At 37.1% G+C, this 25,816-nt stretch overlaps 1 protein-coding gene across 4 annotated transcripts in view; it reads left to right on the top strand.

Annotated features, from left to right (window-relative positions):
- Nucleotides 1-25,816, top strand: part of SLC23A2 (solute carrier family 23 member 2) — a 113,703-nt gene that overhangs the window by 67,480 nt on the left and 20,407 nt on the right. For all 4 annotated transcript variants that reach the window (XM_043983031.1, XM_043983032.1, XM_043983029.1 and 1 more), the window contains 8 exons: nt 4,246-4,344; nt 6,851-6,967; nt 11,085-11,242; nt 13,782-13,870; nt 15,053-15,123; nt 16,196-16,377; nt 19,109-19,229; nt 19,819-19,975. In XM_043983031.1, coding sequence (XP_043838966.1) covers nt 4,246-4,344; nt 6,851-6,967; nt 11,085-11,242; nt 13,782-13,870; nt 15,053-15,123; nt 16,196-16,377; nt 19,109-19,229; nt 19,819-19,975 — 994 coding nt within the window. The remainder of the gene's footprint in view (nt 1-4,245; nt 4,345-6,850; nt 6,968-11,084; nt 11,243-13,781; nt 13,871-15,052; nt 15,124-16,195; nt 16,378-19,108; nt 19,230-19,818; nt 19,976-25,816) is intronic.

The following is a 25,816-nucleotide window of genomic DNA, read 5'->3' on the forward strand; positions in this document are numbered from 1 at the left end:
TCATTATAATCTCTTTTCAGTGGGAGGTAGTTTTTTTGTTGGCTCTGGCCAGAATCTGAAGGTCTTCCCCTCCTAGATTGGATTTTTGTGTGAAGGTAAAATAGGCCATGTTTTACCTCAGTTCTTACCTAGCCTTTAATCACTAAATGGGTGTTGTCTCAGACAAAGTGGGACCTGGGAGAGACCTTAGCTTAAAAAGGCCAAGATCTCTCGTTGCATCTAGGGCCATTACCAGTCGTCCTGATCTGTATCTTCCCGCTGGACCCAGATGACTCTGGAGGAGAGAGTGAGGCTGATGACTTTGCACAGCCCTGCAAATCCAATTCACTGCAAGTCAAGACCTCGCCTCCTGATGTCATTGGTCTTCTTCAAGAACGAAGGACAAATAGCAACAACAGTTTTTGTTTACTGAAGGAGAGAGACTGAACAAAAGTCACATTTTTGTAGTATTTAGAGTTTGCAAGACACTTTACTCATAAATACCCATCAGGTACATTGGGAAAGTATCATTCCCATTTTTCAGCTGAGGAAAATGAGATTAGTGGAAGCGAGTCAGTCACTAGAATCATGGTCAGTCAGCAATCATCAAGATATTTGTAGTGCATCCAGAAATGCTGGGGTTTTCTATTTCAACCATGTGTGTTACCCACTACACTGTCCTACTTTGGCTGGGATCGGGGCAGGGTGGGAAGTGTGACAAAAGCTTTACTTTGTTGTGACTGTTGTTCAGAAGTCATCGTAGAATAATTTTCCTTTTTTGGATTTTTTCCTTTCTATCCTAAAACTAAGGTTAGTACAGAGCAGTCCAGTAAGGTAAGCACTAGAGGGAGTCACATTGAAGAGATCCCAGTTACCCAGAGGGGTGGTAAAAGTTTAAAAACTATAGAGCTTAAGAGCTTTTGGCCTTGCTTAGGTTTTAGAGCCCTAGGAGTTTCCCATTTGTTTATAGGATCAGCCAGGTAGAACACATTTGATAGAGTGGGTCAGGAAGTCCTGAGTTCAGATTCGTCTTCAGAACCTTATTAGCACTATGACCCTAGGCAAGTCACTTAATCTCTTTTTGCCTCATTTTCCTTATCTGTAAAATTAGGATAATAATAGTGCCATCTTCCCAGGGTTGTTGAGGATCAAATAAAATAATATTTATAAAGCAGTTTGCAAACCATAAAGTGCTATATAAATCCTAGTTCTTGTTGTTTGTTGTTGTTATAATAATTATTATCTATTAGTTACTTAAGAGTGAATTTAGAGGTGGGATGGTGAGGGGAGGATCTAGAGTTGTGATTAATTGGTAAAGGAACCCCCAATGTCAAACTCCTTTGACTATGCAGATTGGCAGCCTTGGAACACTGAGAACTTAAGCTAATTTTTGAGCTGTGATCTATTACTATTTATCACTAGTTTCTTTCCTTATGAAATTGGTCACATATTACTTGACATTCCGGAGACTTAAAAAGTTTTAAAATCATAAGTCTTATTCTAACTTTTGGAAATTTTAACATGCTGTATTAATGATCCTCAATGATATTGTTGTATTATTGGGGGGGAGGGGCGTAAACACAAAAAAACCCCTTAATATGAGTTCAATAGTCTAAAAATTCACGTACCTTGTTAAGTACTTAATAAATATTGACAGATAGTGAAGTTAGGCAGAGCAGCCAACCAACTATTTAGTTGGTTGGGCATTTACCTTCAGTGAAGGAAAAACAAATGAAAGCTGTGACTGGTCTCAAATGAGATGAAAGTATATCTTATCCTCCCAAATTGTAATACTTTGCTAATGTCATATAAGAATAATTTTCCATTGAAGAAATGAAATGTCAGTGGGAGTTTTCTATTAGCTAAGTAATACTATAAATTATATAAAGGAAAACTACCAACATTATTATTACATTTAGACAAATAGTCTTAAGATATTGTTAATATTGAAATAATATTTAGCAATTAACTCTTTAAAATTACTACTCTCCAGCAGTTTTAATGGCATTTCCTCCCAAACCTTGCAAATATTAAAAACCATTTCCCAATGAACTGATTTTAACATTAAATTATAATGTGTTTTAAGAGACTGGATTATTTTCTAAAAGCTATTTGAAAAATATGTATAAAGCAGATGAATTTTGTCAGGCAAACACCTCACCATCCCTCACAGACACAGACACAGACAATCTCTCTCTCTCTCTCTCTCTCTCTCTCTCTCCCTCTCTCTCTCTCCCTCTCTCCCTCTCTCCCTCCCTCTCCCCCCCCTCCCTCTCCCTCTCCCTCCCCACCCTCCTCTCTCTTCTGTTATAGGTTCATAGATGAAGAGATGGAAGTGAAATGATGGCCAAAGAGAATGTAAAGAACCAGCTGGACCTCTACCCTATCCTGGGTGCTACTCCAGCAGAAGGGTTCTCTTCTTTAAGAAATTTTTCTGCCTTCATAATTCTTTTTTTTTTTTTTTTTTTTTTTTTTTTTTTTTTTAGTGAGGCAATTGGGGTTAAGTGACTTGCCCAGGGTCACACAGCTAGTAAGTGTTAAGTGTCTGAGGCCGGATTTGAACTCAGGTACTCCTGACTCCAGGGCTGGTGCTCTATCCACTGCGCCACCTAGCTGCCCCAGCCTTCATAATTCTTAACACTCTCTCTCTTCTGCTAATCCTATTTGTCAGATTTTTGGTGCCTTACCCTATTTTGTCTAAACATGGTCTTCTTCCTTCCTTCCTTCCTTCCTTCCTTCCTTCCTTCCTTCCTTCCTTCCTTCCTTCCTTCCTTCCTTCCTTCCTTCCTTCCTTCCTTCCTTCCTTCCTTCCTTCCTTCCTTCCTTCCTTCCTTCCTTCCTCCCTCCCTCCCTCCCTCCCTCCCTCCCTCCCTCCCTCCCTCCCTCCCTCCCTCCCTCCCTTCCTTCCTTCCTTCCTTCCTTCACAATTGAGGGGTTAAGCGACTTGTCCAGGGTCACACAGCTAGTACGTGTTAAGTGTCTGAGGCCAGATTTGAACTCAGGCTCTCCTGACTCCAGGGCCAGTGCTTTATCCACCGCACCACCTAGCTGCCCTTCATCTTTCTTTACAGTTCTTTCCTATCCATTTAGCTCTGTCACTGCAAGTCCCTATAAAAGCTGAATCTATGGGAAGATGAGAGAAAAAAACCCTAGTTGCTGGCATGTATGAGTTGGTAGGCCTTTGGGGGGTAGGTACAGAATAGGACATGTATGTTTGGGAGCAGTGTATGGATGTGTTCCTGATATCTCCAATTTGAATTTAAAACATCTCACAGAAACATTAGGTTCTTTAGTGTTGTAGTTTAATCCTACTAAGGGTTAAATTGACTTCTGGGGATGTTCAATAGAATAAGGGTTAAGTAGACTTGGGAAACTTAATTCCCATTATAACATTGTTTCTGTGGGAAAAGTGATTTTCAAACAACTTAACTTAGATTTAAACTTTTGTAATTCACTCTCTTAAGTTAGGGATTGCTTATTTTAGTACTTATTTGTTCATTTCTTTGGGTGTATGACAAGTAAGGGAGCAGTCTTAGTTGTTTGTCAGTGCCAACAATTCCTTCTTGGCACTTGATGTATAAAATTCATACTTTAGATTTTGTGCAACATCATAACATTAATTGCAAAAAATGAAGGCTATATAGGATTTAACACAGGATCTGAGTTACTCAGTGGGTTTGGTGGTAGACTTTGTTTTTATTTTATTTTTTGAAGAGTTCACTGTGTTCATATCTCTTACCTTTTTAATAGGTCACGTACTGTTGATAGTAAGACTTGGAACAGAATCTCAATAATGAAACTGGAGTCAAGTTAATTAGCGAATTTAGTGTAGTAAGCAATAATGTTCTTCTAGTTAATGAATGTTGATACAGACCAGAGACGCTTAGCAGGGAACACATATCCTGTGAATGTTTTGTTTTGTGGGTGAACAGTTGTTAAGAGCCAAATATGCTTTTGTAAGAACCCATGAGGGGATTAAAAAATTTACTTTTGGCTAAAATGATAGGAATATTTACTTCACTGTTAAATATAAAAAATGTTTGGAGTAAAATTTACCCTGTAAGAAATTATAGTGGTGGTTTTGTTGCATTTTCACAATGCATTTTTAGAATAAATTAGCTGTTATTTTGAGTTCTTTGGCAAACAGTAAAATCTGTTTCAGCTTTTTTGGTCTTAAGAGGATTTGTGAAAAAGCTTCAGATAGATTTATTTACAGAAAGCATAGTAAATTGAAAAAAACCAATTTAATGGAATCTTTCTTTTTAGGTGGTGATAAATGGAGGTGCCACATCAAGTGGTGAACAGGACAATGAGGACACTGAACTAATGGCAATCTATACCACAGAAAATGGCATAGCTGAAAAGGTATTGTTTTTTCTCTTGTCCAAGAAATCTTTATATATCTCTGTAGCAAAGCACATTTCTTGAATTTCATTGATAATTACTTTATTCATCTTTTTTCTCTGTCTCTTCCTTTTAATTTCTCTGATTAAATATTAAATACTACCCTTTTTATGTATTTCAAATCTGTGACCAGAAACAGAATAAAAAACACTAATACTTTGGCTCATTTTTCTCTATGGGTGGTGCATCTTATTGGTGTTTTAACCATTTGCTAGCTGATCTCTTTGTAGAAAAATATTACATATATCCAAATCTTCTTTTGAAAAGGAGCCAGGAGACTTTTGAGTCAGGAAAAACTGAGTTTGAATCCTGCCGCATAAACTCATTGATATGTAATCATGGGATAAGTTACTTATGCTCTCTATGTCTCATTTTCCTCATATGTAAAATAGGGAGGGAATAGTGATACCTCTATTACTTAACTCCACATGGTTATTGTTAAACAAATAAGATAATGTATGGAAAGCATTTTGCAAACCTTAATGCTATATAAATAACAACCATTATTACTAAGGAGATTATTCAAAAGCAGAAGTACATAAGGGTGCTGATGCTGCCCTTACTTTTATTTATTATTTATTTATCTTAACTCAATGATTTTAAAATAAAATGCCTAGCATGAAATAAATTGTTTAATAAAACAATTTATTAAAATTAACTTCGATAAATATATTGAACATATATCCAAAATGATTTCCACTGAATAGATAGGTAGATAGATAGATAGAAAGAAATACATAAATAACAGTAGCAACCTGTTAGTTATCCTATATACTCTTTTTTTTTTTAAGTGAGGCAATTGAGTGACTTGCCCAGGGTCACACAGCTAGTAAGTGTTAAGTGTCTGAGGCCGGATTTGAACTCAGGTACTCCTGACTCCAGGGCTGGTGCTTTATCCACTGCGCCACCTAGCTGCCCCCTATCCTATATACTCTTGATCTCCTTGCTTGTCCATTTGTATGTGGACATATACATTATATATATATCAATATAGAGTATACAAGCACACTAAAGTGTAATTGGGTAGAGTGCTAGTTTGTAATTTGAAGACTAATATTTCACTTGCTTTCTGTGTGAGCATCATCATTTGTAAAATGGAGATCATAATAATTGTATGAATTCCATCACAGACTGTGAGGCAGGTACTTTGTAAACTTTGAAAAGCTCTACAAATGTGAATGTGTTACAGTTATATTTGTATTCTCTTCTATGTTTTGTCATCTTCTCTTTGTTTTATGTTTTGTCCTAGGTCTTTCTCTATCAAAGTAGTTCTCCTACTTTGATACATGGATGAAATCACAATCTTATCAATAATTATATAATTTATACTCATATATAAATACTTAACAAGTATTAACAAAATTGTCCAACTGGGCAATTTGTAATTTTTTCCTATGTGGTTCTTGTCCATGTCCTTCTTTTCCTTGTTATTTTTTTTTTTTTAACTGGATTTCTATCCAGGTTCTAAGTGCAATGGCTAATCATTGGTCCAGTCCCACTACTGATTGGCATGGGAGTTTTGACATGCTTTTTTTCTTTTTTGGGCTAATTTGGTCCTACCCCCCTTGGTCTTTGTGGCTCCCCAAATTGATGTCAAATTTCATATGAGTACCCAATCAGCTTAGAACTCCAAAATGAAGCTATCTACCAGTCTCAGTCTCCCTAGTAAGCAGGGCCTAGGGGCATGTACCGCCATGCCCAGACACAGATCTTTTATAGATATTCCAACTATGCTGGTGGGTCTTTCTTTGGACTGTTAAATGTTTCATGACTATCAGTGCAATCAGTGCCAAAGCTGTCCATCATCCATTTCCTTTCCTGATTGTGTGTGCAGCACACAAAGTGCTTTTCTCCAAATAACTCAAAAATATAGGTAGTAAAAGAAATTGTTTCATCATGTTATGAATGGGGAAAGTCACATAGTTTCTGAGTCAGGATTCGAACCAAAGTGCTCTTTGCATTGTACCCCACTGGCTTTTGCGGGTTTGTTATTTACAAGTCTACTGCTCTTAAGTTTTTTAGTTTTTTGTTCTTTTTACCATTCTAAACTGCTCATTGCTCTTGGCATTTTCACTATGGTCACTATACAGTTCAACTTCTTTGTTGCCATTACAAGTTGTAGGAACGTTGGCCCCAAACCAAGGAAGTGGGTTAAGCACCTTTAAGTGGGTTAAAATTGTTTACTTCCCAGAGAAAGTTTTCCAGATACAGTAAATATACTGTGATCCTGAACCAGAGAAGATGGTAAGGTGAGGGTTGGTTTTTATATGTGATATTCCTAAGTAATTATGGATTGATTCTACCATTGGGTGATTATACTTGATAATAACATTTAAAGTCATAGGTTTTATTTTATTGCTAGCTTTTTTGTGTAGTAAAATGGATAACTTTTAAACTTTTACCACTTTAACCCAAAATAAGGTTTTATTTTCTCAAAATGCTAAATAGTTATTTCTTTCATTTACAGAGTTCTCTTGCAGAGACATTGGACAGCACTGGAAGTTTAGATCCCCAGAGAACAGATATGATTTATACAATAGAAGATGTACCTCCTTGGTATCTCTGTATATTTTTAGGGCTACAGGTAAGATTCTTAAATGTGGTTAGAAATTAGTACCACTATTCATTTCTTAAATGTTTTACTTTTCTATTGTCATAAAATTCTGCTTTGATATATTTAATTTATTAGTATATATTTGAAATTTTTGTTTAAGTAATTTAATTAAATATGCCAAAATCTTTTATAAAATGGCAAATTTCCTGTATTTATGGTGGAAGGATGGAGAAAGCTAGAGGAAAAAAGGAAGAGAATGTAAAGAAAGTACAGGGATACAAGACATGGCAAATAATAAAAAGGGAGGAAAAGAAAGATAGCTGAGGAGAGTGTAGAAAAGAAAATGAAGGAAGAAGCAGAGAAATGTAATTTTCCAGCCTCACCTCTAAAGCTTGTATTTTTCAGTAAGTTGCCTCTTTCATTGGCCTTGTTACAAATTCATATACATTTACCTTGAAATCATACTGCTTTTAAGAAGGAAAAAGGGTGGTGGAGCAGGATCCTTAGATGAGGTGGGGTGAGAGTTTGATAGTGGAAATGGACCAAATTTTGTTTTTTGTTGGCCTTCCCTTTTCCCAAATATTCCATTCTGAAATTATTGTTTTTTCTTTCCTCAACTCATCGTTGCCAAAAATCTCAGGATTTCAAGAATTTCACAGGATTTTCTTAGAAGTAGGCAGATTCCTTTCTTTTTGCAATGGTAGTAGTAACATACTTCTTTCTTCTTACTAATTCTAATCTTTGTTCTAAAGCAAAGCTTGTGGCCTGAATGTGCACAGATAACTGATTCAGGGATAGTGCCTACATTAATAAGGAGTTTTCTGTTGACTAAAATAGATTTAGTTTCATTTTTTGGTGATTTGATTTGGCGCTTATGGTGTCCAGTACCTTTTCTTTTCTTATAGAAAAAGTACAGTGCATAAATCTTTTGCTTCTTGTATTCCTTCTTCCTAACCCATGCTTTCCCAAATTTTCCTCACTCTCCTCATCTTTTTCTACCTTTATATTGAAGGTCAACCAAGTATCAGAGTGTACAGAGTATATATTAATTTAAGTTGGAGGGTCTTACTGAGCTTGTAGAATTTTCTGCCATTTCACTTTACCCTTTGCAACTCCATTCTGGAAGAAAGGATAATTAAAATTTAAAAAAATAATTAGCATTTTTATTTGTAGTTTTGAGTCTAAATATTATCCCTCCTTCCCTTCCTCCCCTCTCCCCTCCCTGAGGTGGTAAGCAGTCAGATGTAGGTTATATATATGCAATTATGTAAAACATTACCATATTAGTCATTTTGTATAAGAAAACTTTTATAAAAGAAAAAAATTAAAGAAAATGAAAAATAGCTTCAGTCTGTGTTCAATCAGCATCAGTTCCTTCTTTAGAGGTGTATAGTATGTTTCATTATTAGTCCTTTGGGATTGTTTTGGATTATTGTACTGCTGAGAATAGTTAAGTCATTCAGAGTTCTTCATCACACAATATTGCTGTCTCTGTGTACAATGTTCTCTTGGTTCTGCTCACTTCACTATACATCAGTTCATACAAGTCAAAAAAGGATAATTTTTTAAAAATATGGCATACAGTTACAAAAACTTAATCCCACACTCTTTTTTTTTTTTTAAAGTGAGGCAATTGGGGTTAAGTGACTTGCCCAGGGTCACACAGCTAGTAAGTGTTAAGTGTCTGAGGCCGGATTTGAACTCAGGTACTCCTGACTCCAGGGCCGGTGTGTGTAATTTAAGATTCTAAATGTGGATTCTAATCTGTTCCCCCAGTTTTGGGGGAAACTGACTAAAATCACTGATAAAACGAGTTTAGGTTTTTAAGGGTTTATTGGAAAATAGAAAGAAAAAGATTGAGAACAGAATTCCAACAGCCTGGCATTCCTATCTTTCCTCAAATTTCCTGTGAAGTCCTCTGCTGCCACCACCATCAAGTCAGGAAGCCAAAAAGCCCCAGAGCTCTCCGCGCAGGCTCCCTTTCCTCCTTCCTGTCTCCTCTCAGACCATAGGAGGCTCCTCAAGTTGATTGGCTGGTAGCCTTGATAGACAGCACCCATGAGCAAACGTCATTTCCTGATGCTAAGGAAAAGCCACAATGCCTCTGAGGCATTTTCCTCATGGTGGAGCTTTCCCACAGCAAGTCTCCAGTAGGTGGCATCATTCCAATCATTACAGGTGCTCTATCCACTGCACCACCTAGCTGCCCCTAATCCCACACTCTCTAATTATGTGGTCTTGAAAACTGGAAAATAGGCAACTAAAATGCTATTGACACTGATAGTCAAAGGGTCATGGTCATAAGAGTTGGAAGGAGCCTTCTTTAGATGCTATCAGGTACAACTTCCCTCATTTTGTAGATAAGGAAACTGAAGTTTAAAGAGATTTAAGTGTCTTACTTCATAGAGCTAATAAGTTTTGGAGGCAGGATTTGATCTCATGTCTTCCAGACTTCATGTCCAGCACTCTATACACCATTCAACTTAAGTATATACAGTTTAATAGATGTGGATACGCTGCCACAGCATGAATACCAAAAGAACTCAGAAAGCCCCTTAAGTCAACAAACATTTGACTCACTTGTTAGGTGAGGAGTGATGGATGGCAAAGGTAATGTTGGTTTAGAATATAAACTCAATTATCAAATCTTACAAAAAGGATGATGGATAATTTTGATCATCATTTGTCTCATAGAGCAGGAAAAAGATGTGGAAGATAAAACTAATCTAAAGAGAACTTAGTCAAGACAGCCAACTAACCATGGTTATCCCCTGAGAATATTTAAGGATGAAAATGGAAGAATGATAATAAACAGAATAAAAATGGAAAGGGTCTGCAAAGATATGTTATAATAAACTTTTTGCTATCAAGGATAGTAGAGCCAAAATACTTAGACTCTGGCATCACTGTCCTGGATGTGCTTCGAAGGGAAGTAGGAAAGGCTGCAAAGAGGCCAACGATTGGTGATGGACCAGATGTATATGTTGGTGATACATCCTTCTGGTGACCATTGTGGGGTACTTGAGGGAGTGATACATGGTTGTTTGAAAGCTGGGGAGATACCACAGAAGTTGTGGGGGAAATCTCATCTCTCAAGTAATGCTAGGAAAAGATGACCAAGAGACTACCAAGAACTATTGATATGTGTGCTTACTTTTCCATCTTTGCAAAATATTTGTATCATTTATATATAAAGCTAGGGAATCTTTATTGAGATTATTAGTAGGGAACAAGCAGGCTTTTGCAAGCAATATTCAATGCTGGATCATATTTTGCAATTGATAAAAGGGTGTAGAGAATATACTATTCTACTTTGTGTGTTCATATGAAAAGGTATTTATTCTAGTAAAGCAAAATAATACTTACTTTAAAGGCTGTCTTCCAATAGGGTATCTCCCATGAATGAATTCATTAAATAAAAACCAATTTATTAAATACTTACTCTGTGCCAAGCAATATGCTGAGTGCTTTGGATACCCTCTAGTTGGGGAAAATCAGATATAAAAGAAAGTACAGCTGCAGAGCATGTGGAAAGATCTGGAAGTCTGAGGGGTATTACAGTGAGACAGATGATGAGTTCCTGAGACCCTTAGATTACATAGGTAGGTAGGTCACAGGACAGTGTGTCTCTTCATCTCTTCCCAATCTCCCCCCGGCCCATCAGAAATAATCTTCTCTAGTCCTGTGTGTACCCTCTTTCATTCCTTCAGACTTACCTGAACCAGAAGCAGTTCTGAGACACAAAGAATAACTGGCCTATTGTTCCATAAACAGATAATATTAACTTTGTGACAATCTTTTATGGGGATATATTTTTCCAATTTTCCTTTCCCTTTCCTTCCACCTACTTTTTGGGGAAATATTAGAGATTAAACCATTACTGGATTGTTATTTAGAGGTCATTTGTTTTATAAAGTACAAGAAAATCTGTATTGTTAATAGTTTAAACATTCTCTAATAGTAAAATCAAAAGACACAACTTTGAAAGGAATTAGTCCTAGGTTATTTTTTAAATAGAGGTGGGACAGGGATTTAAGTCAGAATTATAAAACTGAAGTGGTATGTGTGTGAGAGAGAGAGAGAGAGAGAGAGAGATGTGTATATATGTACTTTAAAAAAAAAATCTTTGTCTTTCTGTTATCTGTAGCACTATCTGACCTGTTTCAGTGGTACCATAGCTGTGCCCTTCTTGCTAGCTGATGCTATGTGTGTTGGATATGACCAGTGGGCTACAAGTCAGCTTATTGGGACCATATTCTTTTGTGTGGGAATCACAACTTTATTACAGACAACTTTTGGATGCAGGTAAGATTTGAGATGTTAAGCTGCTCTAATTAAAAATTAGTCCTTGGAACATAGGACTTTGGTGGTGTTTGCATGTGTAATTTTATGAAATATGTACTGTGGCCCTGCTTATGATCAAATGCAATGGAGCTGTCATGAAACATTAGGTTACCAGTTATTGACTAAAAATTGGCCTGCACAGGAGGACAGGTAGTGTGGTTAGACAGCTTAGACAATGGGAAAGGAGTATGCAGAGACATTATGAAAATGTACTTGTAGGACCTAGAGCACTCTCATACTTCTTTGACTTATAATCTTAAATAGAGCCCCTGCTGGCTAAGGCAGGTCAGTGATATGGCTAGTTCTACTACTACCTTTGTAAAAGCAGCTGAGCTTAAGAACTTTTGGAGATGAATCTTGTTTCATATCTCTATACAGAGACTGAGGAATGTATGGATGGTATCAGGTGTGTGTGTGTGTGTGTGCGCGCGCGCGCACGCGCGTGCGTGCATGCACATGCGCATGTGCACAAGTGTGCACCTGCACACATTCACATATGTGTGTTGTGATTCCGTGAGTTTTGATGATAACATTACAGTTTTGTAAAGATTCTTTGGGTATTTTCATTACAAAGACTATACTTTGAGTGTCAGTTTTTTAGGGAGGGTAGGGAGGGACCTCAGCCAGGCCTTGATTCAGATCTCACCCTGGTGTAGCATTTAACAGTTTCATTGATGACAAAAGCCTAAAAAATGAGGAAGGAAAGCTCAGGCTCTGACAGAGTGTGTATTCTTCTCCTGCTGCTCAGTAATTGTATCAAAAGGGATGCATACTGAAGTGGGAGATGGTTTAGATTCGTAGTTAAGGGAAACTGTCTAATTGAGATGAAAGAGAAAATTGTATTGGATCATGACACTCGCCTGCTCCAAAACCTCTGTGCCTAGCATTCATGACCCTTGCCCACTCTGACTGTCCTGCCTTTCCGTGCTTATACCTTTGTAAACTGTACCCTGATCTCACCCTGTACTACTTATCTCAGAATCAAGTATTCTCTCTGCTCATAACCATCTTTTTGAATCCAGTTCTTCCTCCAGGGCTCAGATCAGGTGCTACTTTGTCCATGAAGTTTTTTTGCCAGATAAGCGATCTCTTTTCCTTCAAATTTTCATAAAGTGTCTTGGTATCTGTTCTTTGCCCTTACCTTTTATCATCTACTGACAGATCTCATTTAGTGTGAATGAATCCCACTCCACAGAATTCGTTAGTGTTTGAATTCACATTATTCAGAGTTATAATATTGTAAAATGCTATCAGTGGTTACATCCCAACAGAAATATGAAGTGTGGATTTGAATAATAACACTATTTCAGAGGATTCATTTTTCATTCATCATTCCCACAGTGCAAGGAATACTGGTTTTGGAGTCAGAGAACCTGGATGATATCCTGCCTCTGATAATTAATAATTAGGACTAGCCAATTCATTCAACCTCTCTGGGTCTCAGTTTTCTTTAAAATGAGGTGGTTTGACTAGTTCAGACCCCTTGGTTTCTGGATTGTTTTTTATTGTGTCCATGAACTTTGACAGGAAAAAAATTACATCTTTATTTTTATTTTTATTTTTAATTTTTTTTTGTGTGTGTGGGGCAATGAGGGTTAAGTGACTTGCCCAGGGTCACACAGCTAGTAAGTGTCAAGTGTCTGAGGCCGGATTTGAACTCAGGTACTCCTGAATCCTGGGCTGGTGCTTTATCCACTGCGCCACCTAGCTGCCCCCCATCTTTATTTTTATTAACCTCTGAGATTTAGCTTTTTGATCTGGTTCTCTTCTGTTTTTTTTCTCTTCTATTTTTAGTGGTATAATCAGTCAGATAGTATATCTCTTTTTAGTTTGTTGTAGTATAGTGTAAGGTATTAGTCCAAATATAATTTCCACCAATCTTCTTATATTAAATAGGGAATTATTTTCTAAGTACTTTATGTTCTTGAATTTATCAGATACTGGATTAATGAGTTCAGTTCTTCCTAATCCTTATCTGTTCTGTTTGCCAAATTTCTTTTCAAATATTATATAGTCTATATATTTTATTTGAGTTATATATAGAATCAAAGATGTTAGCATTACAAGGGAGTTCAAGACATTGGCTGTCTTTCTAACAATTAGTTGTCCAAAAGTGGAATAGCCTGCCTTAGCTAGTGGGTTCCTTGTCATGATCACTTACTTGCTCTTATCATAGCAAGGATTCTCTTTCAGGTATGAATCCAACTGGGGAGCTACTGAAAGTTTTTCAACCTCTTAAATTTTGTGATTCTAAGAGGGCCTTAGACTGTGAGATCTCTCTGATCCTTTCTGTCTTGAAGTCTTATAAGAAATGAGGGAAGCATGTATAACACAATCTCCCCTCAGGAGAAAGAAAGAAGGTGATCAGAATCTAGTTTCACGTGTTTTATCCTAAGTAATATATGCTTAGTTTGGATTTTTAGAAAGTTAATTTTGAAGCATACCATTATTTGTATGAGATTTGGTATTACGATTGTCGTTTTGTTCTCATTTCTTTCAGGTTACCTCTATTTCAGGCCAGTGCTTTTGCGTTTTTGGCCCCTGCTCGAGCTATCTTGTCTCTGGATAAATGGAAATGTAATACTACAGGTAACTACTGTTATTTCAAAATAGATAATTTGTACCCTGTGAACTAAGTAATAAAAATGTAATACTGACTTGCAGCCCTTTTATTCTTAGCATAACTTTTCCTTTCTCTTCATGCCTGCCAATTCTCAGGTCCTAGAAATGTATTTTATTCATGAAATGAATAAATACTATGTTGAATGTACCCATAATATGAGATCTCTGTTTTGAAAGGGGAAAAAAAGCTATACATTTAAACTTTAAAAACATACATAGGATTACAATATATGAAATATTTACTGTAAATAGTTCTTTAAATTCAACAAAAATAGTTTATTGATTTTATCACCACTTTTTTCTTTGTCTTAGTCATTTCCATCTTTATTCTTTTATTAAGAATCAATTTACACATTACTCAAGTTTTCTGTACAAGCAGATATAGGTAAGAAATACAGTTAGACGTGTGTGTGTGTGTGTGTGTGTGTGTGTGAGTGTGTGTGATAGAGAAGCATTTGAGACACTTTTTTGCCAATGTTTTTTTCAAAGGTATTTGTGAATATATAGTGCTTTAATCACTGATGCACCAGAGAAATACCTTCTGAAATATGTAGATGTAAATTTCTTATAAATGATGTTTATTTTCTTTATAATTATAATAACTTTAAATATTTTGATCAGGTTAAGGAGAAAGTAGGGAATTATAAAGATATCAAAGCCAGAGATATATCTGTCCTAATGTACATTTGTAGTTTTAGACTACATTTTTAAGTTCTTGGAGCTGAATTTCTCTACTTGATTTCCTTGGTGGCTTTTGGAATTGGTATCATGAAATTACTATGAGATCATTCATTTGATTTAGTTTCTTTTTCAAATTCCCTGATACTTCAGTAAGGTAATGGCTTACTATAGTATAATTAAATTTGTACTTGTAAAGGTTGATTTTTATGTAAGACAGAAAAATGAATTATACCATAATTCCATTACTTTTAATGAAAATTAAGATTTTACCAAAAGTTAACTAATGTGTTATTAATGCTATGAATTCAGCTCTCATCATGGCAAGCTATACTGTTGATATCAATAAGAATAGGTTTAGATATATATGTAGAGCAGAGGCGACTTAAAATACTAAAATTAAGTGAATCATATTAAAACAGCATTTCTCCAAATATTAAGAGATAAAATGCTTTTCTTTCTGTTTTCAAGATCTTTCAGTTACCAATGGAACAATAGAATTATTGCATACTGAGCACATCTGGTATCCAAGAATACGAGAGGTAAAATATAAGCATTATTTTCTCTTTGTCATTCTCATCAATCTTAAATTTTCATTATATTGCAACAAATAACAATATTCTATAAACATCAGGTAGCTATTTTTAATAGATTTGTTAGTAATTTCAGTTGCTAAAATTCTTTTGGATATTATATTTAATTTAAATAATGATATCGCATAAAAATGTATTTAAAACTGTGTGAAGCCAAGCTCTATGAATTGAGCTTTACTCCCAGTACCATTACAATCAGGTAGGGAAATAATCATCTGGTTTTACTGCAGAATGAGGATCTGTACTTTGCAAATGATAGCCCCTCTGCTCATCAATATTTTTGAAATAGATTTCAAAATCAGCTGATTAGTGAGTGATAATTCATGGTTAGACTCTAGCACTAGTACCGCCATATGAAAAGCAGATGGCTGAATATACAGAGAAAAGCGATTTGTACACTACATAGAAATTCTTTTGTGTCAGAAGCCCTTCAATATTTCTGTAGATCTCTGGTTTTTCCCTGAACATGTACCCCATCCTGCTCTGATTCACCCAGATGTGTGCCACAAAAAGTCTGGCTAGGGTGAATGTCATAACTAGGAATCTTCTAGAATTCTGTTCAGTTTGGGAGTTGGGGAGTTTCTACTCTCATATAATGGATATAGAGTGCTGGATTTTGCGAGTCAGAAGACCTGGGTTCAAATCCAAACCCTATGATTTAATAGCTTTGTGACCATAAGGAAGTCATTTCATCTCTCTGAGCCTCAGATTCTGCATCTGCAAAATGGAGACTATAAAACTTAGACCACCTATTTCATAGACTGGTGGTGAGTAAGGCACCTTATACACTTGGCAGAGCATGTGGCATTTGGTCATTTCCACAGTAGGGAAATGTGGAACTACAGGTATGAAGTATGGCATGCATCATCAGAGTTGGTTAGTTATGCATATCTGCTTTTCTTTAATCAGGAAATAACTGTTGAGGGTTTTTGTTTTTGTTTTTAAAGGATAAAAGACAACATTTGAAAGGGGAGAGGAAATAGGGAAAGTTGATAATGTCTTTTCTCATCTCTTGGTTCAGATCCAAGGTGCCATTATCATGTCTTCATTGATAGAAGTCGTAATTGGCTTGCTTGGCCTGCCAGGTGCTCTGCTAAAATATATTGGACCTTTGACTATTACACCAACAGTGGCTCTAATTGGTCTCTCCGGTTTCCAAGCAGCAGGAGAAAGAGCAGGGAAACACTGGGGCATAGCTATGCTGTAAGTTCAATTCCTTTTTTTTGGTAATGTGAATATTGTTATGATGACACAACTCCTTCATCTTATAAATAAAGTAATAATAGTGAATATGGAAAGTAAAATTCCTTCTACTTGTAGAAAATTATTTTTTTGTAGTACTATATAAGAAATAGAAAGTTGTTTGATCCCAACAAAACAAATATATTCAGAAAGTGTTGTATAGTGTTCAGGACACTATATTTAGAGTCAGAAACCTGGTTTTAGATGCTGGTTCTGTTATTTAACTGAATGTATGACCTACAGATGAGGAAGGACAAAGGGCTTTTGTGGTCCTGGATTAGGTCATTTCTGTGGTCCCTTCTAGCTCTAAATCTTTGTTCTTATTGACTGTTGGTACATCCAGTTTAATAGCTGATCAGCATCAGAATGTTAATATATCTTGCTCACATTAAAAATTTAGATATTTGTTGAATTGTCTCTTTGTCATAATTAAACACATAACCACAAAATCAAAAAGGAAATATTTCTTACTCACCCACCTGGCAGCCCTCAAATCATTAATGACTTCTATGTTTCTGTCCCAAAAGTTTATTTTCCAGTCCACTGTTTGTAGTTCAGAATGTGTTTTCCCATAATATAATAATTTGCATGCTAGCCCCAATGATCGTATTTTAATATTGATAGCCTTAAGCACTGAGCCCCAGGCTAGTCTTTGAAGGGCAGAAGTGTAACAGCTTCAGTCTGAGTGTTCTGACAATAACATCATGAGAATGGGGGTAAGAGGAACAGTTCTTATGTACAGATTTATCATAAGTTAAATGTTCTTCAGTTAAGAACTAACTACCTCTCTTTTATCTTTTCACTTTTCTTACTTTAAAGTCTGCTTTTCACTAGGCAGTGGGGGAAATAAAATACCAATGACATGTGGCTCCTGCCCTCACAGTTTACAATCTGCTGGCTAGTATGACCCATAAATAATTGTGAAACAAAAGGACACATGATAAGTGTATAGGAGAGGTATAATCCAAATGCTGTATGTGAAGCCTAAACCAGCAAAGATCATTACTAAGAGTGTCAAAGATCCGAAGATCAGCACCTTTGTGGAAGATGTGCCATTCGGACTGGGCTTTGAAACATGAGTAGGGTTTAAACAGATAGAGAGGTAATAGAAGTCATTGCAGGTGAAAAGAAACAACCTAAGCAGAAGGCATAGAAGTGGATTAGCACAGGTCCTGTGCAAGGATAGCAGATTCCTTCAGTTCAGCTGGAGTAGAAAGCTTGTAGAAGCCAATAACATAAGGAAAAACTGGGAAGACCGAGAGGTGCCGTATTCTGGAAGTTACATAGACTGAGGAAATTGGCCTTTATTTGGGAATCAGTAGAAAACCACTGAAAGGTTCTTCTCAGAAGTCTTCAGAGGCTGGTGAAAGTAATGGCTTGGTCATGTAATTGAACAAATTGTAAAGATTGATTCTAGTGGGAACATTGGAATTTTGTGCCATATAAAGAAGCCAGCACAAAAATGTCTTGATTGCTGATTTGTTTTTTTTTTTGTCTTTATGGGCCAGTGTAGGATCATAAAACCCATTGGAGAGCTCTTTTACATCTCCACAGAAAGCTAACAAAATCTCACAGGTTTAGTAGAGTATTAATTAGGAGACAGAAGATCTGAATTCAAGTCTTACTTCTACCACCAACTAGTTTTGTGACTTTGTGAATAAAGTCCTAGGAACATATTGAGGATGAACATAGTGTTATATTGAAGTTACTGTTTTTTCTGGGACATGATTTTTTTCATGGACACAATTGTAAAAAAATATTTCTCATGGAATCTCTTCTCCGCTCTCACTCTTGAGAAGAGGCAGCAATTGCTTAGATAGTGATTAAGGCAGAATGTGAGGGTAAGCAGTACCAAAAACCTATCCTCAGTCAGACTTTCTGATTGAGAGTGAAGCTGAAATTTTAGGACAGATGAATGAGTTGGGCTCAGGTGGGCAAAACCCAAAGTTGTTGGGAGATGGACTAGTGGATATTCTGCTTTGATGGATACTGTTTGATTTGGAGTAAGGGGACATGTGTGTTGGATTACTGGGAGGGGTAGGGATAGGGCCAGAGCAGGAATAGAATAATAGAGCATTAAGTTCAGGAATTCTAGAGCCAAGCTGGGTTCTGAGAACCCTTAATTAGAGACTTGCTTAACAACCTATCATCTGGTAAAACATTCAATTTGGTGGAGGATTAGATTTGCTGTATTTTGTTTCAGAATCTTTTTCTAGACCACTTCCACACACTCTTTGTGTTCTTCAGATTGGATTATCTTTCCCCATTTTTGTATTGTGAAGTTCATGTGATATCAGTCTCAAAATAGAAGCAATTTCTAAAGGCGTGTCTTATATTCCCTAAATTCCAACGTGAAGATGCCTGTGTTTTGAATATTTTTATTCACAAAGTTCAGCCAGAGCTGTTTTCTCTATTTATGCAAGTTAGTGGTTTGTCAGTTAGTTCTTCTGTAATATTTTATTCCAGTGTTGAGTGATATTAGATAAGAGTTCTAAGATCTGCCTAAAAAGGTAATTTCAGAAAGATGTCATAATCTCTCAAATTAAATTAAATGAGAGCTGTGGCATAGTTTTCTAGGAGTTTTCTGAAGGAAGAAGTATAGAATTTGATTTCTAGTGGCTTTTGTCAAACCTTAAAGGATTATTTACAGTAGACAGTATGTGAACCTAACTAATCTTTCTTTCTCCCCCAGAACTATTTTTCTAGTATTGTTATTTTCTCAATATGCCAGAAATGTTAAATTTCCTCTCCCAATTTACAAATCCAAAAAAGGATGGACTGCCTACAAATTGCAGCTTTTCAAAATGTTCCCTGTAAGTAATCGTTTCTATTTTACTTTAAAAATTACTGTCAGTGCATATCTTTTGAGAACCTACGAAGGCCATTTTAATTTTTAAATTTCTATGTTATGGAACAATAATAGGTAAGCCACACAAATGATCATTGTCCATAGTGATAATAAACAGAATAATATACTCCAGTTCTAAACTTTCAGAAGCATGTTTTTGTAGTGCTCAAGATAAACTGACAATGAAAAGTGTACTGTTAGACTTCCCCTATTTCCCCAAGGGGTTACTTAGTGGGGGTTAGCTCTATGCCAGTCTTTTTTACAAACATGAATTGAGTCATTCTTATAGATGTTCATTCCTAGGTGGTATTTGTCATTTAAAAAAAGCTGAAGTTAAGTGTGTGAAGCATTTAAAATGCATTATCATTAAAAGAAAATCTACTAATCATTATATGTTTTTTCTGCATATAAGTTATTGATGGCAAGGTACCATGTTGGGCAAGGAGGAAGGGAGAGGGAGAGAGCGAGAGAGAGCGCAAGGATGTAGACTTATGTATCAACAATAACCACTAATATACTTAGCCTGGAATAGTCTTCTCCCTTTCCAATTTCAGATAATCCTGGCTATCTTGGTATCCTGGTTACTGTGCTTCATATTCACTGTGACAGATGTCTTTCCACCTGACAGCACAAAGTATGGGTTCTATGCTCGTACAGATGCTAGACAAGGCGTGCTTCTTGTGGCACCGTGGTTTAAAGTTCCTTATCCATGTAAGTATACCTGAGGCAGTTGAAAGGCAGTTCAGGCTCCACTTGTAGGGGAAGGAGTTCTAGCAGTCATAGGTTGTCTTCATGGCCAGGAATTCTTACCATTGGAGACAGTGAGAGTCTGATAACAAAAATGGAACGTTGTCTAAAGAAAGACAATTAAAATGCATGTGAAACGCATGCTCTAGCAATCCTTGATAACCAGAGAGTATTCGTTTTTCAAATGGGCTTGTCAGCACCTTTGAGAGGAGAGGGGAAGGACTGGTTTATTTTGGTGGAAGAGATCACGGCATAATCTCTGGGTAATAAGTGACCTGAGTCCAGTTTCATGTTATGGCTGCTTGAAGTACGAGTGGCTATTATGGATGGAGGTTATAAACAGAGAAGGGCTAGAGAAGGTAGAGGATACCAAAGAATATTGAGATGCATAGGAATGATTGCTTAATAAACATTTATGGCCACCTGAAATTAATTAATTAACAATTGAATATTGTTATTATTATTGGGTTTTCTTGCAAAAGGATAGATGATATGATTATATGTAAAGCAACAAACATAAGGGGAGGATTGTGGCTCTTAAATGATAATAGTTGAGTTGATTAACTTTATTTGAAGCTCAAGGCCCAGTAAAAGAATTGTCTGGATTTATGTTTAGTATTTTGAAGAGTATAACATCTAGTGCCTTAGTAGGTTTTTAGAATTTAGTTCAAAGTAGGCAATTTGTTCTTCTCCATGGTAGGCTATAGTTTTTGTATACTTTAATGAAATATTGCTTAAAAAGAGATACTTTAAAGTTGGGGGGATAGATGGAGGAAATCCTGGAAATGAATAGTTCCCCCAGAATATTTTTTTTTACTCTTCTTTTAGGAACATTAATATGTCAAAAACTCAACTTTCATTATTATAATTCCCTTCCACTCAGAAGCTTTCAATGGATCCCCATTGATTACATTTTGAAATCTAAGCTCAGCCTACCTTCTAGAGCCTTTCAGAATCCTGCAGACTTCATCCTGCCAGACTTTCTGCCTATTATTACTCTCTGACACAAACCTTCCTCTGTAGTTGCATAGATTTGTTCACAAAACTTTCTCACTCTTTAATTACTCCATCCTCCAGTTCTCTTATTCCCTTTCCCTCCTTTGAACTTAAAATACTTCCTATTTGTGTATGGTATTGTCATATATTCCCTTGTGACAGTCCTTATTTTTGTGTTGAATATGACTATTTACTCTTGTGCTAGTTGTATTTATCTATGCATAGCAAACACATAATGTTGAATGCTTAAATGTTTCTCACACATAATGTTCACATTGGCATTACTCTACGTTTACACACACTATTGACACTTGTAGTAATCTGAAATAGGAAGTTTATATTAAATAATAAGACTTTCTGGGAAGATATTAGAATAGCAAGAAGCAATGTAGCTGAGCTCCCATCCACAAAATTCCTCCATAAAGATATAGAAAATGCAATAGCATCAAACTGAATCCTGATGAGGAAAATCCAGTAAGTCCTTTGTCAGATCTAGGTTGCTATAGGAAGACAGAGAGAGGCCTGCTAACACTGACACTGAGGGCAGCTAGGTGGCGCAGTGGATAGAGCACCGGCCCTGGAGTCAGGAGTACCTGGGTTCAAATCCGGCCTCAGACACTTAACACTTACTAGCTGTGTGACCCTGGGCAAGTCACTTAACCCCAATTGCCTCACTAAAAAAAAAACAAAAAACACTGACACTGAGTACTGAGATTGCCCACTCCACTTCTGGGCAGGAATAAGCCCATGTGTGGAGCATTTCAGAATCTAGGAAGAGGTTGTACACACAGTCAAGAGGAGGTCCAAGACCTGTACTGGGGCACTACAGTGGTGACAGGTGCCTACTGGGAGCTTTGTCACTCACTGTCTAGTTCTGGGTCACACATCCAAGAAGGACCTGCATACATAGGTAACATTTTGGATAGGAAGGCCCTGGGTGGTCTACAGAGAAAGGGGGACTTTCATAAGCAACTGGCAGTGGTTTGGCTCAGATCCTAGGAGCAGAGCACAATCTCAGTTCCAGCATCCAGCCCATTCTGCAGAGGAATAACCACAGAAAGAATCCTAGACTAAAGGGCACCCATGTAGTTCAGTCACTGAAGCAACATAACTTCCTACCTGACTGATAGAGGCTGAGTTCAGTAGCACTGTATTGTTGCTGTGACCAAATCTCAGGCCAGAGACTTGCAGAGCTCAGACTAGGGGAATAGCAGTCAGACTTACCTTGGCTTGGACTGCTTTGGTAGTACTGAAAGCTTACACATCCCCAGCCTATCCTTGATATGCTGGAATGACACAACAGTCAAAAAAAGCAGTAACAGGTCCCACTCAGCCTTTCCCTCCAGAAATGGGGCAGAACCAAACTCTAACAAGAAGTTCAAAATCAGGAATTGGGCCAAATGAATGGACAGGCAAAAAAGGTTGCTCAAGACACAGTAGAGAATGATTCCAAAACATCTACGAGTAATGCCTTAGAGCAAAACATAGGCAAATTGAACTAGAATTCCTAGAAGAAACGAAGCAAGAGTTAACAAAAGAATCAGGGTTTGTTTTTATAAATGAAATGAGAGCACTTAAGAACAAATTGGAAAAGAAATGAAAGGCATAGAAGAAAGAATTGGAAAGGGAATGAATAGTATTGCAGAAGAGATAGAAAATCTTGCCCAAGCAACAAAACTTGTGAAAATTACAGTGGACCAAATAAAAGCCAATTAGACAATGAGAAACATTAAAACAGAGTCAAAAGATGTGGGGGGGATTATAAAAAGATAAACTACTGACATAGTGAGACAGAGAAATGATACATTTGTCTTCTGAGAAATCACAGGAGTTTAATTAGATGAATCCTAGTAGTGGTTCTGTTATCTCTTGATATTAAGAGAAGAATGGAAAGGGGGGGGGGAGATAAGAGAAAGGAAAACTAGGGGACATTATCTCATAATTAAGGGTACACAAATAACCATCTATCCAAGCAAGGAGGCGAGGGTGGAGGGAGAAACCGGTCCTTCAGCCTCATTCATCTGAATTGGTTAAAGGAAGGAAGAATATGGTTGGGTGCAGAAGTAAAGTTCACTCAGCAGGGAACTAAGAGAGAAAGGGGAACGGGGAGGTGGGAAAAATAAAGGAAGGGTAGATTATGGGGAAAATTAGTCTTAAAACAAACTCTAAGGATTTGAAAATATTCATAACTCTTGAGTTTTGGCAAAGAATGGGAGTTGGAGGTGGTGTTCATAAATTGGGGAATGGATGAACAAATATTGGTATATAAATATGATAAAATACTATTGTTTTGTAAGAAATGATGAAAGTAAGAAATGGGGAAGACTTGTATGATCTCATGCCTAATAAAATGAAAGAATCAGGAGAGTAATTTATACAATGACAGAAGTATGGTAATGACAAATAACTTTGAAAGAATTAGGAACTTTTGTTAGCGTAATGGCCAACCACAATTCCAGAGGACTAATGATGATTCAGGCTTCCCACCTTCTTATAAAGAGGCAAAGGACTCACAGTACAGAATGAGAGTTTTTTTCTTTACATAGCCAATGTGGACATTTGTTCTGATTGACATACTGTTTGTAGCTGGGGTTGGTTTTTTGTTTGTTTTTTTAGTTCTTAAGTTAGTTGGGTGGTGAAGTGAGGTTTAGGGGGAAGGCAAAAAAACCAGAATTTTGCTGATTGAAAAAAAAAAGTAATTAAAAAAATTTTTTTTGTTATTTTGGCGGAGCAATGAGAGTTAAGTGACTTACCCAGGGTCACACATCTCGTAAATATCAAGTGTCTGAGGCCGGATTTGAACTCAGGTCCTCCTGAATCCAGGGCCAGTGCTTTATCCACTGCTCCACCTAGCTGCCCCCAAAAGTAATTTTTTAAAAAGACTTTGAGGCAACATCCAAACCAGGTGTATTAAAGGGGCAAAACTAGGACTAAAATGATGTAATAAGCTCATTTCCCCAAGGTGAATCTGTAAAGAGTTCTACAGTGAAAAAAGCCAAGCTTGGGGTCACAGGACTTCAGTTCAAATACTGGTTCCACTACTTACTGGATGTGTGACTTTGGCCACTTAACCTCCCTGGGACTCAATTTCCTCCTCTGTAAAATGAGAGCATTGAACTAGATCGCTTCTAATGTACTTTCCAGCTCCAAATCTTTTATCCTATGTGGCTATTTATTAATTTTCCATGGCATTGAATGTGCAAGATAAATGTTGGCATTGTAGTAAGAGTAGTTTTCTATACCTTGTTTTACTCATTTTGCTTGAGATTACAATTACATTTCCTTTGTGATTTAATTTTCTATCTATATAGACTCTAGACCTTTGTTGTCATAAAATATTTTTGTTTGTTTTTTTTTAGTGAGGCAGTTGGGGTTAAGTGACTTGCCCAGGGTCACACAGCTAGTAAGTGTTAAGTGTCTGAGGCCGGATTTGAACTCAGGTACTCCTGAATCCAGGGCCAGTGCTCTATCCACTGCGCCACCTAGCTGCCCCGTCATAAAATATTTTGAAGTCTGTCATGTGGAAGAAATATTAGACTTGTTCTGCTCAGTTTCAAAGGCAAGAATTGGGTAGCAGTTGTAGGGTACCATATTTTGCTCTGTATAAGGATAATTATTATAGTTGTCTGCAAGAGTAATGGGCTTGATCTAGAGGTCATTCCCCTCACAGAAGGTCTTCAGGCATTATTCTGTCATGGCTTAGGGTGAATTCTGTAGCATTTTTATTTTGCCTCCCTTCTCAAAAACCTTCAATGTTTCTTTGCCTAATAGATAAAGTTCAAGGCCCTACCAGACTGGCTCCAGTCTCCTTTTATTCTGTACTTCCACCTAACCAATTATTCCTTGAATTCATCCCAACCTTTCCTGCCTCTCTTCCTGGAATATGTACCTTGTAGCAAATCAAGAAAGTAGCTTTAATTTGAGGTCAGTCTCTGTGAACTTTGACAGTGCCTTCTCCCAGTACCCAATGTCAAACTTTAAAAGGACAAGTTAGCAAGGTCATGTGGGCTCCCTATGTTGAAGGGTAGATAGGATATGACAGGACCTCAGCATATGCCAGGAAGATAGCCAGAGATGGGACCTTCACTTCCAAATAGCCAGACACTGAGAGGAGGTATAAATGCAACAAAACCAGATCTAGCCTCAGCTACCAGTCCTAGAGAGGTAAGGTCCATTCTGTGTTTCCCAACAACCTCCCCCCTCCCAACCCCCAATTTTCCACTTCTGCCCCACAAATCAAGATTTTCTACCTGGAGAACCAAATTCTCTATGGAGGAATCCTCTTATCTTACTGGTAGGCAAAGCTGGTAAGAGAAGTTGGGTGCTTATACCTCCACAGTCCGACTGGGAACTAGACTAGTTTGGGTGACTCCCAAATCTACATACCCAACCCTTACCTCTCTCCTGAGGGGCAGGCCCTAATTATCAACTGACTAACTGCCTGATGTCTCCACCTGGATATCAGGTAGTAATTTCAAACTCAACATGTCCAGAATGGAACTCATTCTTTTTCTCCCTAAGCTTACTCCTCCTCCTTCCGTATTTCTGTCAAGGGCACTACATTCCTTTGATGGTTTAAGTCCCACTCAAATAGTGTCTTCTCCCTGAAGCTTTTTCCTGAGAGCCCCCAGATGGAAATAATCTTTTAGGTCTTCCATAGCACTTGCTTTATTCTTCAGTACACTTATATTTTCTTTATTTCAGAGCTATTTGTGTCTTATGTTACCGTCTAGCTTTTAAGCTTCTTGACAGGAGCTGTGGAGTCCATGAGGGAGAACAATTAGAAGACATATGTGCTCACTGGACCCT

The sequence above is a fragment of the Dromiciops gliroides genome, chromosome 2 (assembly GCF_019393635.1).
Source record: "Dromiciops gliroides isolate mDroGli1 chromosome 2, mDroGli1.pri, whole genome shotgun sequence".
Taxonomy (NCBI): Eukaryota; Metazoa; Chordata; class Mammalia; order Microbiotheria; family Microbiotheriidae; genus Dromiciops; species Dromiciops gliroides.